General features: G+C 25.6%; 1 protein-coding gene across 1 annotated transcript in view; it reads right to left on the reverse strand.

Moving 5' to 3' along the window:
* Positions 1-219: 219 nt before the first annotated feature.
* The window catches only part of LOC136071965 (carbonic anhydrase 2-like), a 50,961-nt gene continuing 37,254 nt past the window's right edge, over positions 220-13,926 (reverse strand). Inside the window, exons 6-9 of the mRNA XM_065818609.1 lie at positions 11,062-11,154; positions 6,811-6,886; positions 5,125-5,285; positions 220-974 (exon numbers count right to left, since the gene is read on the reverse strand). Coding sequence (XP_065674681.1) covers positions 759-974; positions 5,125-5,285; positions 6,811-6,886; positions 11,062-11,154 — 546 coding nt within the window. The 3' untranslated portion in view covers positions 220-758. The remainder of the gene's footprint in view (positions 975-5,124; positions 5,286-6,810; positions 6,887-11,061; positions 11,155-13,926) is intronic.

Raw genomic sequence — 13,926 nt, forward strand, 5'->3', positions numbered from 1 at the left:
TAATGTTGACAACCGTCTAGGAAAATCAAAAATTTTTCTTGCATGCTTTTTTGTTAAAACATTAGGCTCGGTTCTGCCAAATCCAAATGAATCTTAAGGGCTTCATCTTGCATTCATAATTTATACATAAACATTGTACATGTATAAAGAAGTTATATGTCATTATAAATTATTATTTTACGTTTGTAAATAAGCATTTTCGTACTTATTTGAGTGACGTTTTCACAACCATTTCGGATTTTTTTCATAAAAATAGTAATAATACAACATATTTAAAAAAATATAAAATATACAAATGCTTTAATAAAGTAAAACAAGGACAATAAAAATAAAATAAGTAAAATAATGACAAAAGCTTAACTGGTTAAAAAATCATTCAAAAAAATGTGCTTTTTGTGCTTTTTGTACACATTTTTTGACAAACTATTATATTTTGTTTTAATTAATTTACAAAAATAAACGAAATTTAATTGAAAAAAAACAATATTGGATAAAAAATACATTTATCGACACTTAATAAAAATAAGTGTCATTAAACGTTAAGATCAATGCTTAACTGCCACTAAACATTAAATAATCTGTGTGACTATAATTAATTGTGAATATGTGGATATTAACTAAGCAACTAAAATATTTATTATCACAGAAACATGTAAAACGTAAGAAAGCAATATAAAAAAGTCATAGAAATCTAAATAGACATAAAAAAAGTTTAAAGATAATTATTAAAGAACTTCGTAGCAAACTTCTCTAGATATTTATAAAAATACCGAACTAACGAATGAGAAAATAATGTACAAAGCAGTGGCAGTTAGTAAAGATGACGAAGAAGAACCAGTAAAATAAGGAACACTAGTGAAAACCTTTCTTCCATTTAAAGGCTGTATTGGTCGATCATTCTCTGTTAAAACTTCGGGCTCAACTGAATCACTTACGTTGTGTAAATGTCCTTTTAATAATCGAAAAGCTTGAAGCTAAAAGTTTAGAAAAATTTAAAACAAAATAAAAAGATATTAAAACTTAACTTTGATGTATTTATTAAATTGAAATTTTATTCATTAAAACTCAATTTAATAAATACATCAAAGCGATTTTTTAGTAAAAAATTTTAACTGATAACAATAACATACACAAATTTAACATTAAACTTCAATTAACTTCAATAAACTTTTCACTTGAATTGTTTTAAAATGATTTTTAATTGTTAAAATCAAATAAAAGCACTACAACAATTTTTAACTACAACATTATTATCATTGAGTAGTGCGGAATAACTAAAAATATGTTACAGATTGTAAATTTGGCGAAAAAGGTACGTAAAGCCATTTGTTTATACCGATAAAAGTAAATGATCTAATTTGCTAAATGTCAACTTTATATATTAATTATCTCTAGCTTCTAATCTTATGAAAACTATGCTTGATGACGGTTCTAACTTGTTTCTCATTTATAACATTTTGATGGTTTTCTCATTCCATCACATTGATTATTTTAAGCAGGTACTTTTTCAAGTACCAGCATAACATACTTTTTTGAGTCAAAATTTCTGAACATTTTGAATTAAAATAATTTATGTAAACTAAGTTATAGGCTACTCTTTTCATCGATGATATGCATATTAAAAGAGATTTTGCGACAAGATTTTCAAATTTCTATAAAAAAAATGAAAAAATCGCCACCAAATTTCTAGTACCGCACTTAATTAGTTTCTCTATTTAACAGCTCGTTCGTCAAGGCTTGTGTTTTGGAGTTAAATGTTGAAAAAGGGTTAAAACAAAAAGTTAAAAAATAAAATGAGTAGCCTCCTCAACCTCCTCCAGCCTTAGGGAGATAAATAGATTTAAAAAAAATTTGGGGGAAAACCGCAATATTAACTTGTGCAATAAAATGTCAAAAAGAATATGTATATTCTATACAAACTAAAAAGCGATCTTAACAAACTTAACGTAATTCAATTATATTTCTCTTTAAATCATTATCACATTAAATATGCAAATATTGCTTGGGGTAGTACTTATAAAAGAAAACTTAAACCTCTCTATTGGTAAAAAAAGCGTGTAAAACACTATTTAAATTTCAAGGACTGCTCATTTTTTATATGAAATAAAAGTTCTCAATATATGGATCTAAATGATTTTAATGTTTTAATGCACAAAAAAATATAGCGACTAGACAAATTATATATTAAATAAACAAAAAGTACAGTGAGAATCATTCAAAAAGATTAAGAAATATGATTTTTTAGATTTGCAAGTGCACTATTATTTACTTTCACAAAGTGAATAATAATCTCATTTTCAATTAAGTAAAAATTTCCTCCTTGAATTTATCAAGCCTAGCGAATTTATCAAGACTTGCATATTTATCAAAGATACAGCTCAAGTTTTAGCCTTGGAAAGCTTCAAAAAATGATCTTGGACTTCCTTGAAAGGTGTCAAATTCTTCCCAAGAGAAAATTGTTTTAATGAGACCTAATTTAAGTTGCAATGGTGGCTCGAAGTTGTTCATTAATTGGGCAATAAGTAAAGAAATTTTCCGATAAACAATTTAAGGTGCATTTTTGATTGATATTTGGTATTATCAACAATGCAGATGAGCAGTTACATAAGTAGTTTGTTGATTGTTGCCATATTCACAAGATAGGCAACATCATGGCTCTTTTTTTCCCAGTACAAAAATTACTTACTACAGGGTATAATATTAACATATAAAGTACACTAAACTAAATAGAACCTTTACCAATTGTAATTTCTTAAATTAAACTACATATAGCTGCGGACAAAATGATTAGTGTTTAGCAAAATAACCTAATAAAAATCTTGTCTAATTTCAAGTATAAAATAATATTTTTTTTTACATAGTATGATACAAATGTTGAATAGGGAAATTATCGCTATGATTGGTAGCATTGTGAGTCATAACATTTGGTAGCATTGTTCAAGTTACTGTGAGAATGCCACAAATTATGTACTTAAATCTGTTTTGTTAAAATAACACATCTGCTGTTTGCTGTCATTATATGTATCAGATTTTTGTTTATTGAACTTAATGACATTTTTTAAAGGTAAGACTACTACTACTAGTGTTTATTCAATAAATTATCATTAGTAGTTGGGAAATTTTATTTGATTTAAACAAAAATTATGAACCGTGGAAAGTATTGTAGTGATGAAAAAAGAAAACTAATTGCAAAATTAAAACAACAGGGAAAAATATAGATTGCTTATCCCTCTTGTTTTACAAGTTGAAAAACAAAGACATGCATTAAAATGAAAAATGTTTATGGGTCAAGAGACCAGAAAAAAACAACAACTGAGCATATTGATTGAATAATAAAATACGTTGCTGTTGCTGATCCTTTTGTTTCTTGTCACCAAATTAAAGATGATTTAAATTTAAGAGTTTCTACGAATTTAGAACAAAACGTAGGCTGTTATTAGAAAGAAAATTATTTTTCAGAAGGTAAGTTCCCTTTTGAAAAAAAGGCACATTATAGCAAAAATGCGTTTTACAGAAGCACAGAAAAATTAGTCTGTTTGAAAAATGGAGAAATTTGTTAAACTTCATGGTCTGATGAAATCAAAATTGTTTTATTTGGGTTTTATTTGGACATAGGATTTATGTAAGAAAGCCAAGTAAATCTTCCTGAAAAAGCTGTTAAACATGGTGGATCAAAAATAAATGCATGGGGTTGTTTTTATTATAATGTTTAGGGACTAAACTTAATAGGAAAAACGACCTATAAAATTGATGGATTTATGGACCATTGACATATTTATCTGGAAATTTGAAAAAACACCATGTTACCCTATGCAGAAGAGAGTGTGCTGCTAAATTCGATCTTCATGACAATGACCCAAAACATAATAGTCATAGGGTAAAAAATTTGTTTAAGGAGGAGGGGATTAAAGTTATGGATTGGCCTAAGCAGTCACTAGATTTCAGTCCCATTGAAAACTTTTGAATCAATGCCAAAAAATTGTTTCTAAAGAAAAATCAAGAAATCAACATGAATTATGGAATGTTCATGATTCAACATGAATTATAGAATGTTGAAGACCTCCTGAAAGTTTCTTTAGAACATTTTAGAAAATTCTTGAACAGTAAGAAAAAGTCTTTCTCCAAAACACACAAATTTTAAAATATCATAATTCCAATAAAACAAATTCTAAAGTTAATAAAGTTGACGATGATGGTTATTCTACAACCAACAAAATGGCAGCAGCCTTGTCGAATGAAGTAGCCAGTAACATGAATATACTCCTTATTGAGTCATATTGTCATTGAGGCATATACTCCTTATTGAATCTCAGTAGCACACTATAAAAATATCTGGTCTTTAAGACATTGTTTTGCTGAAGATGTATTAGAAAAAAATTCATGTTTAATTGTGATGACATTGCAGAGTTTTTTTCTTTTTATGATTGAAACTCTTGATTATTTTGAAAAAATACTTTTTATTACTCAATATTTTAGATAACACACTGTAGATGTTAGATAACACTGTGGAGTGAAACACCAAATGTATCTCAGAATACTAAGATTAGGATTATCTAAGATTATCTGAGAATATACTAAGATTATCTGAGAATACTAAGATTCCGTACATGGAAAGATTAGTAACATTCCTAATCTTAGAATTCTATTCAACTTGTATTAGTTGAAGTAAATTTAGTGGATCTATCTTGATCTGTGATGATATCTTGAATGCTCTAAGGTCATTGACTGGAAAATCAGTTGCCAATAGGCTCTTTAAGAATAAACAAATTCTATACAATCTGATGCTTTCTGTAGCATCTGAATCTCAATGAAAATAATTATTGTGGAAACAAGAGAAACAAGCTTAAACAATGATGACAATGATGATGCTGATAATAATGATAATGTTGATGACGATAATGATGATGATTAAATAATAGTATTAAGATATAAAATAAATTAAATAGTAGCATTAAATTTCCACATTTTGCTTTGTGGTAAAAAGTTTTAGTTTAAATTTTAAACTTTTTTTCATTTTTATTTTATCCTTATTTTAAAATACCAAATAAAAATTATTTTTTACTAAGTTTGACACTTTTAAAATCAAAATCTTCTGAAAAATAAAAATTATTTATAATATCAAACCTGACTCGATGAGACTTTCATAATCTTTTGATTAACAATCCACAAGACAGATTCAGAACATTCTGGAGTAGTTAAAGATCCTGCATAATGATAATAGCTGTCCAAAGAGTTTTGTGGGACAAAAGATGAAAGTGGTACAGGTAGAATGTTTGTTTTATTGCCTAAATATGCAAAATAAATTTAATTATTAATTTTTTTTCAACCTTTTTATTTTAATTTTCTTTATCTATACTTTCAGATGCAGCAGAGTGTATAATAGATAAAATAATATAGCTATAGGTGCAGTGGAATTTACATACATTGACTAAGGGTTTTGATTTGGGCAGGTAATCTATCAGTTAAAAAAATTAAAAGATTTTTATTTTATTACAATTTTGCAATTATTAGTAAAATAAATCTTGTTTTAAAAAAGTTAAAAGAAGACAATTTTTTATTATTAAACCATTTATAGTTTAAAATGTCTATAAATATAGTTCAAAGACAAAGAAAAAAAAAAAAAACAGGAAAAATATTTATAACTTTTAAAGTAGAAGAAAAAATCTAACTGTTAAAAAACTTTTTTTTTTAACAAGTTAAAAAAAAAATTTTTAATTAAAAAATTAAAAAGTAAATTAAAAAAAAAAATTTTTATATTTTTTTTTATTATAAAGGCTTTCCTTTTGCAACTTTTTTTTTAACAAGTTATAGATTTGTTTTTTAAAATCTTGTGTTGTTCCAAGATGCAGAGCTAGTTTAAACTATTAAACCACCCAAAATTAACTTTTTAAAATGCTTTTTATGATACACCGTGTGATTACGGATATTTTGAAAATAACTCGCTTTTTATAACAAATTTTGAAAAAATAAACAATAAAACATGCACAATTACAAAATGAAATTGACAATATAAAAAACTTTATTATTTTAACTACAAATTTTACAAAATCTTTTTTTTTTATTAAAAACTTGTTTTTATCCAGAATTAGGATAATGTGAACCTAATACCAGATGCATACAAATAGAAAAAGCACACATAAATACAATAAATTATTTAATGAAACTGTTTTTATTATCTAAATGAAACTTCTAAAATTATGTTATGGTAAAAAAAATTCTATTGGTATTTAATGCATATTAATTTCATAGAAGGATGATAATCAATCACACAAGTAATGCAAGACCAATTAGCACATTGTTTGAGTGTTAGCCATTGTGCATCTGAGGTACTTTGCCTAATCAACATAACAAAAATAACATAAACAAACAGGCTCTTCTATTGGATCAATGTTTTCTGAATCTTTTGGGTTTTTTGCTTGATTTAGATGGCTGACTTGCTTTCAAAAGTTATTTTTTGCATATTCTTTATCTTGAGATGCAGCACTTTTTTTTGCTCTCTTGATAGTTTTTTTGGCATTTTGTTTGTCTAAATTTTATCCTTTTGATTCTTTTTTGCCTTAGTCAAAAGCCTTTTTTTTTCAAATATTTAATTTTTACTTCAAAACATCAGTAATTAGGTGTTTATACAGTATCCTTATAAACACCTAAATAAGTCTTTTTTTTGCTTGTGTCAGTCTTGTTTTGAATTTATTTCAAGAAATATTATCAATAAATCAATTTTGCATATTGTATAATTAATTAATGTTACTTAAATACTTTTTTATAATTGTATAACAATAAACATGAATATATAACAACATAAAAGTATACCAGCATTAATAACATTTCGAATATTATTGAAAACATCTTTAAGTGAATTGTTGTTAACATCAATTGAATTATCGAGCTAAATAAAAATTGAATTATCAAGTTAAAAAAAAAAACTACTGAGCTATAAAAAAAACTAACTTTAAACAAAATAATAAAATTCAAGATATTTTTTTTACAATAATGCAATCACGTATTAATAAAAAAAAAAAAGCTAATAAAAAAAGACACAAAAATCAACAAGTTTATTTGTATTAAAGAAATGCAAATACAAAAACAAAGGGTTTTGAAAACAAGAGCTCTTGCTCTTGACATTAATAACAATTAATAAGTTTGACATTCTAGTCTTCTTCATAAGCTTTCTTCTTATATTGTATTTAGGAAAGTTTTAAAAATTTTAAATCATGCTTTTATGATTAAAGTATTAAAGCAAAACAAAGTCCTATACATGGTTCTGTGTTGTTTCTTATCTATAATAATGATTTCCCTGATAATTTTTCCTTTAAGGTAGCTCTATTCGCTAATGACACAGCTTTATACTCCAGTTTTGACAATAATTCATCAGTTTTGATTGCTTGGAACAGGCAGTCAATTTTTGATGTGATCTCTCGTTCACATTTTGAGGCTTGCATTAGTTGTGAATTGTAATCCAAACAAAACTAAGTTGTTTACTGTTAATAGTTGCTAAATATTTTCACACTAAGACTGAATGGTATGCAGTCATTTAAAACTTGCATGATTTTTTTATTCTGATTTTTAATATCCTTAAGAGGTCATCGTCTCTTACAGGGTAAATTTATGTTTATCTATTAAAATTCATACTTCCACAAAACTGGTAAAAGTTTTCATTGTATCTAAATTTAAATAAATAGAAATACCTTATTTTTTATTATTTACTGGCCAGTTTTCATAAAAAACTCTACTTATTTATCTCTTCTGTAAATTATGTTAAGTATGTAAAATATTTATTCATTTTAAGAACTTTACCCATTTTTTATTTTCTGTTTGTACTTTTTAAGAGTACACAATTCAACAATCTCTTATTTTAATATCTTTATCTACAAAGAAAGTGCTTTACTCCTTTGAGGCAGGATATGAGCTTTGATTTATATATACCAAACATAGACATTTCATAACTGCATTGGCTGCTATCAATTCATAAAAACAAATTTTACTGTGTATTCATCTTATACAAATTTAATATGTTATTTAAGGCTTTAGTAAAATACTAACTTTGCATAGAAAAAAAAACAACCCTTACTCATCTCCATTACAAATTTCATCAAGTTGATGTATGCTTAAATGGTGCAGATATTTCTGCTGTGAAAAAGTTATCTCCTCTTGATGTATGCTTAAATGGTGCAGATATTTCTGCTGTGAAAAAGTTATCTCCTCTTGATATATATAAACTAATTACAAAATTTATTCAATTAGCAACCTTTTTACTACTTTAAGTACTGAAATAAAAACATGTCTCTAACAAAGTTTCCATACATTTTATATTGAACTAGAAAACATCACTGCAACATCAGGAATTATAACCACAATATAAAAAAAATACTTATTAATTTATAATTACAAATTAAATTTAAATGATAAAATTAAAAAAATAACTTTTAATCAAAAATTAAAAAAACAATGATAAAATTTCACAGCATAAAAAAAGCAAAAAATAAATAAAATATAAAAAAAAGTATAAAAATAAGAATATAATTTCATAGTATCAAAAAAAATAAAATAAAACAAGAATTATGATAAAATAAACTAATTTAAATTAAATTATATTTCATTTCTAATATTAATAAATACATTTATTATTATTAAAATATATATAAACTAGAACTACAAATTTTGTTAACTATATACAAATTTGTCATTAAGAACTTCTTATATAGGTTTGATAAAAAATATTTGTCATGTGTATAAATTACTCAACATTCTAGTCAAAATAAAATTTTATAAAAGAAATATTAAATATATAAAGTATAAGCTTATACAAATAGTTAAGTAAGAATTTCATACAATTAGGAGTTTTATGATTGATTAGGAAAGTAAAAACTTCTAGTTTAGATTTCTGATAAATCCAAATCACTCCAGATTTTACCTTGTTAATAAGTCATTACGATTTTGTCAGTAAGGTTGGCGTCAAATACAGTCTTCTCTGTTTAGCCAGCGCTTTCACACTTAAGTCTTTTTGCGCTCGCCCACACGCCCCCAAAAACTTTAGTGAGCGCATAAAAAAGCACTTGCCAAAAAAATAAAAGCGTTTTGTTTTAAATTGCAACAAAACCTTCTTGTTCAATTTAAATGAAAAATGATTTTTTTACCAGTTTATTTTTTAATTATTTTATCTAACGGGTGATAACTAAAAATCCGGACAAAGTTTTAAGGATCATAACTTCCTTGTTTTTTAATATTTTATAAAAGTAAAAAAAGTATTTTATAGAGAATTATTTAATTTATTTAATATAATATTCAATTTAATTCAATCACTCCATTTTGTCTGACACGGTCAATAAAACTCTTGGTGCGACTAACTGTTTCTTGGATAACATTAGGATCAACTTTGGTCAAACAATACTTAATTCTTTCTTTAAGTTGTGAAAGTTTTCTTGCTTGGTTATTATTCTTATACACAAGACCTTTTAATATTGACCAAAAATTTTCAATGGGCCTGCATTTGGGAAAATTTGGCGGATAATCTTTTTTTGGTACAATTTCAATATTTTTAGCCTTCCAATACGCTTTTGGCATAATGAGCAGATGCAAGATCTGGCCAGAACACAAAATTATCATTAAAATGATGCTGAATTTATTAGCTACTTGCCTATGTGAAATACCATCTTGATGATCAAACGTGGTTTTAAGCTTAGAAACCTTACTTTTGGCTATACGATAACTTCCAGGCTTTCTTTCATGTCCAGATTTGTTTTCAGCATGTTTTATCATGTTATAAATGGTAGTTCTTGGAATATTTTCAGCAAGAAAATGCTTTACTGTGTATGTTTTGCTGAGATTTATATTTTTCAAATAAAACTCATAGACACATTTCTGTTGCTCATCTTCATTTTTTCGGTTCACTTTCATTTTTAAATGACTGATTCAAATACAATTTATGCTTTTCTAAAAAAAGAATATGTAAGCTAAATAAATATATTTTAATTATTATGTATACTTATTTTAACACAAACCAAAATTAACTTTAACTTTGTCCAAATTTCTAGTTATCACCTGTTAGTATTTATTCAAAGTACATTTTCGGTATTTTTATTTTAACTTAAATAGCAGAATAATTTTTTCAATCATGCAGGCTAACTTAAAAATGACCATCCTTGCAGCATTAAATTTCAAACAGAGAAGACTTTTGTTGAATACGTATCTGAAATTGTATTTGATAGTTTTAGGCTAAATTGGTGTATTTGTATTTGCATTGAATTTGATTAAAAAACTTCTTAAATAATTGCATTAGTATTTGTATTTGTAAATGTAACTGTTACAATGTTTTTCCCAAAAAAAAAACCCTAAACCAGTTGACCAGTGTTTTTTAGGGAAAAACCAAAAGATTTGTTTTTTTTTTTACATTTTTAACACTAAAATAAGTTAAAAATTTGTTTTAAAGGAATATTTATTAAAAGATTTGATTTAATTCTTCAATTTAGTATACAATTTTATAATTATTGTATTAAAAAAATTTTTGTACATTTTCTAAACCATACAAATATTATACAATGTACATACAAATATTAGTATAAATACAATTCAATGTATATTTCCTAATATAATATCATTGTTTCATTATCAGGGAAAGCTGTTACATGATACAGTTTTATTCATTCTTATAAAATAATTTTTTTTTTTTTTTTTTTTTTTTGTGTGGTTTATTTAGATCAATATTACTGCATGCACCTTCATTAGAAATTAAAGCTACTAATGAAACAATACATCACTCTGAATTTAGTTTGAAACCAGGAAAGACAATGTGGAAATAACTCAAAAACATGCACTTGGTGTTTTAATACCTCTTAATTTATACATCTTACGTTTTAATACATTTTAATACAATACTTGGTGTTTTAATACATACAATACAATATTTAGTTACATCAAAGCTAACAAAATACTTGTTATAATATAAAAAAGGAAAATGAAAAACTTTTATTAAAATAAACATTTTAATTAAGATAAAAAATTTTTAAAAGGTTAAAAAGATTTTTAAATACTAATTTTAAATTTAAATAAGTAAATTATGTCAACCTGGTAAAAAATTCCCCACACTAAAACTCCATCAGCGTAGTTAAGTGAATTGCTGAAGTTTCCATAATCATTTAAATAATGAACAATGTGTACCTGATTAAAACAAAAAAAAGATGCATTATCAATTTAAAAAAATTAAAGTTTACTCAAAGTGATAATTAGGCAATAAAAAGTACTGTTTCTAATGTTGCAGACTTAAGTGTGATGCCAAAATATTTTATACATCTGAGCTCAAGAGAATACAAACCTTGAACAACTACAATTGGCAATTTTTTGGTAAACCTTTTTTGAATATTTCCAATAGATTTTATTAACATTTTGTGTTGCAACCTAACTGGAGAACAATATTCAATAATTGGTCTTAAGTGGTAAATGCATGTACAAACATACTAGGATAAGTTTTTAAAAAATTTAAGATATTTGCTAGATGGATGATTCTAGTAAAGTGTTTTTTGTAGTTTTGTAGTGGAAGCGCGTAAGTACTACAACATATTTTGGGTTAGATAACCGATCTAAAATATAATTACCTAACTTATAGTTAAAACTAATACTCTAATGCATTGGAGCAATGTGCTTTTGCATTAACCTATGTGCAAAACACTTCTTGCTGGCAATTGGCAATTACCAAGTTTCTGACCAAAAGAATAACTCCATGAAGAGCAACAGCTAAATCATGGCTTTGATTCGTATTATGATATGAGCTGTATAACTTTAAGTTGTCAGCATAAAGCTTTATCGTACATTCAAAATTATTTACTACAGATGATAAGTCAGTAATAAACAATAAAAAAAAATTTAGTCCTAGTGCACTACTCTGAGGTGGGTATGGAAAATTTTAAAAAGTGCATTTCATATTTTTAAATTCTGTATGCATGCTTTCTTTACTCAGTCCATAAACTTCTAGTCTAACTTAAAATACCTTATAAAGTGAAAACTTTTTTAAAAAATGTTATGCATGTTTTAGTAAGTGAAAGTGTTTTACTAATATCTGGCTGTACACTGGCTAAATTGTTTATCTGAATATAGTTTTTAGTTTTCTTCCTTTGTGCTTACACCTTTTCTTTTCTAATTTGGTAATTAAAAAAATTTGTTTCAGGAATATAGGTATCTTACTATTTTTGCAATAAACTGATTACTTTATTTTCAAGAGATCTAGAAACTAAATAATAATTAAAAAAAATTTCTAGTTTTGAGGTTTAATTTTAGATTTTATAACAATACATGGTGTTGAGAAAAACTCAACACCATATATTGTTTAAATTTAACAAGCTTCTTTAACAGTTTGTCAGAAACATATTGGATAATAAATCTACAGTATATAATGAAATGTTTAAAATTACTAATATCAAAATAAAATATCAGAACCATGCCAAAAATTAAAAAAAAAACAATTCTAAAGTATAGAATTTTAATTTGTCAAGCCAGCAGTTGTTTAATTTTCAACTAATTAGTATTATCTATTCAATCTAATAAAACTTAAAAATTTTCATAAGAAAAAGATAATATGAGAATATGTCATTTTATATACAGGATTGCCAGAAACATCATTAATGTAGAAAAAAACAATTGGAACCAAAGATGGAACCCTATACGACCCTAGAGGTTACTGAAAATAAAAAAAAGTGTTGCTTATTAGGCAGAACTTAGACAAGACATTATAGAGCAACATACAACAAAAAGTGTTGTAACTAGAAAGAAAGTATCTCAAACCTTTAAAAAATGCTCAGATAACCCATACAAAGTTTGTTAATTAAAAATAAAAAGCTAAAGACATACTACAAAATTTATCTTATTACAAAAGCTAAAATGAGTCAATTGTTAACAATAGTAAGATGACTGATTAGACAATAGTTAAAAGTACCTATCACAAAAGGTTTTATAAACACAAACAACAGCTGTTATTTTCCAGCAAGTAACAAAACTAAGTTGAGCATTTGTTTAATAAATTATAATGTATTGAAGAAGGTTAAGAAGGAGAATTTTAGGAGCACCATTTTTTTAGGAGAACATTTTTTAAATTACCTTTTTATGATTATATATCTTAGTTTAGGGCCCTGCTTGGATATAGTTTTAGACCCTAAAATTTCTTAATTGTAAAATCGCATAATGGAATTAAACAACAGCTTTTTTATGTATTGCTGCATATTTCTTAAACAAATGTTTCTTTAAAGTACTTTAACTTAAAATATGTTATTATAACATAAACTAAAATACAGTAGAACAATCATTAAAATTTCTATTAAATTTCACATTGTGAAAAAAGAAGATTGAAAAAATCAAATGAAAAGAAAATTAGTTGTTCACTTTGTGTTGGAATTCATATTTTAAATCACTTCATATTTTAAAACTTTGCTCACAAACAAAGCTTATAAATCATGCGCTTTTTTTTAAAACTAATCAATGTAAATAAGTTAACCTGTTTTTTGCAACTAAATGATAATTACTCTGACATAAAGATGTCACTGATTATCTGTCAGTTTCATAGCACAACTAAACATTGATTTCGCTGAAATAATCTGTATAGACACTATCCAGTTAAGAAACCACTGACATCTGCAAGAAATTTGAAAGCGAGAATGAAATTTTCAAAATAAAATATTAGTTGAACAGTCAATGACTGGTCTAAAGTCTTTTTCTCTGACAAATCAAAATTATTCAGTAGAGCCATTCAGTGGTGACAGAAATAGTAATGTCAGAAATCCAGTAGGTGACAGTCTCAATCCAAAATATCAGTAACCTATTTTAAACAAGACAAAAGAAATGTTATGATTTGGAAATGTTATGATTTGGGGATGTTTTAGTTGTGACAATGTGGGTCTAATTAATTGCATAAGAAAGTAGAGATACTATAGTTTTTACATTGAC

Source organism: Hydra vulgaris, chromosome 15, assembly GCF_038396675.1.
Source record: "Hydra vulgaris chromosome 15, alternate assembly HydraT2T_AEP".
In the NCBI taxonomy this organism is placed as follows: domain Eukaryota; kingdom Metazoa; phylum Cnidaria; class Hydrozoa; order Anthoathecata; family Hydridae; genus Hydra; species Hydra vulgaris.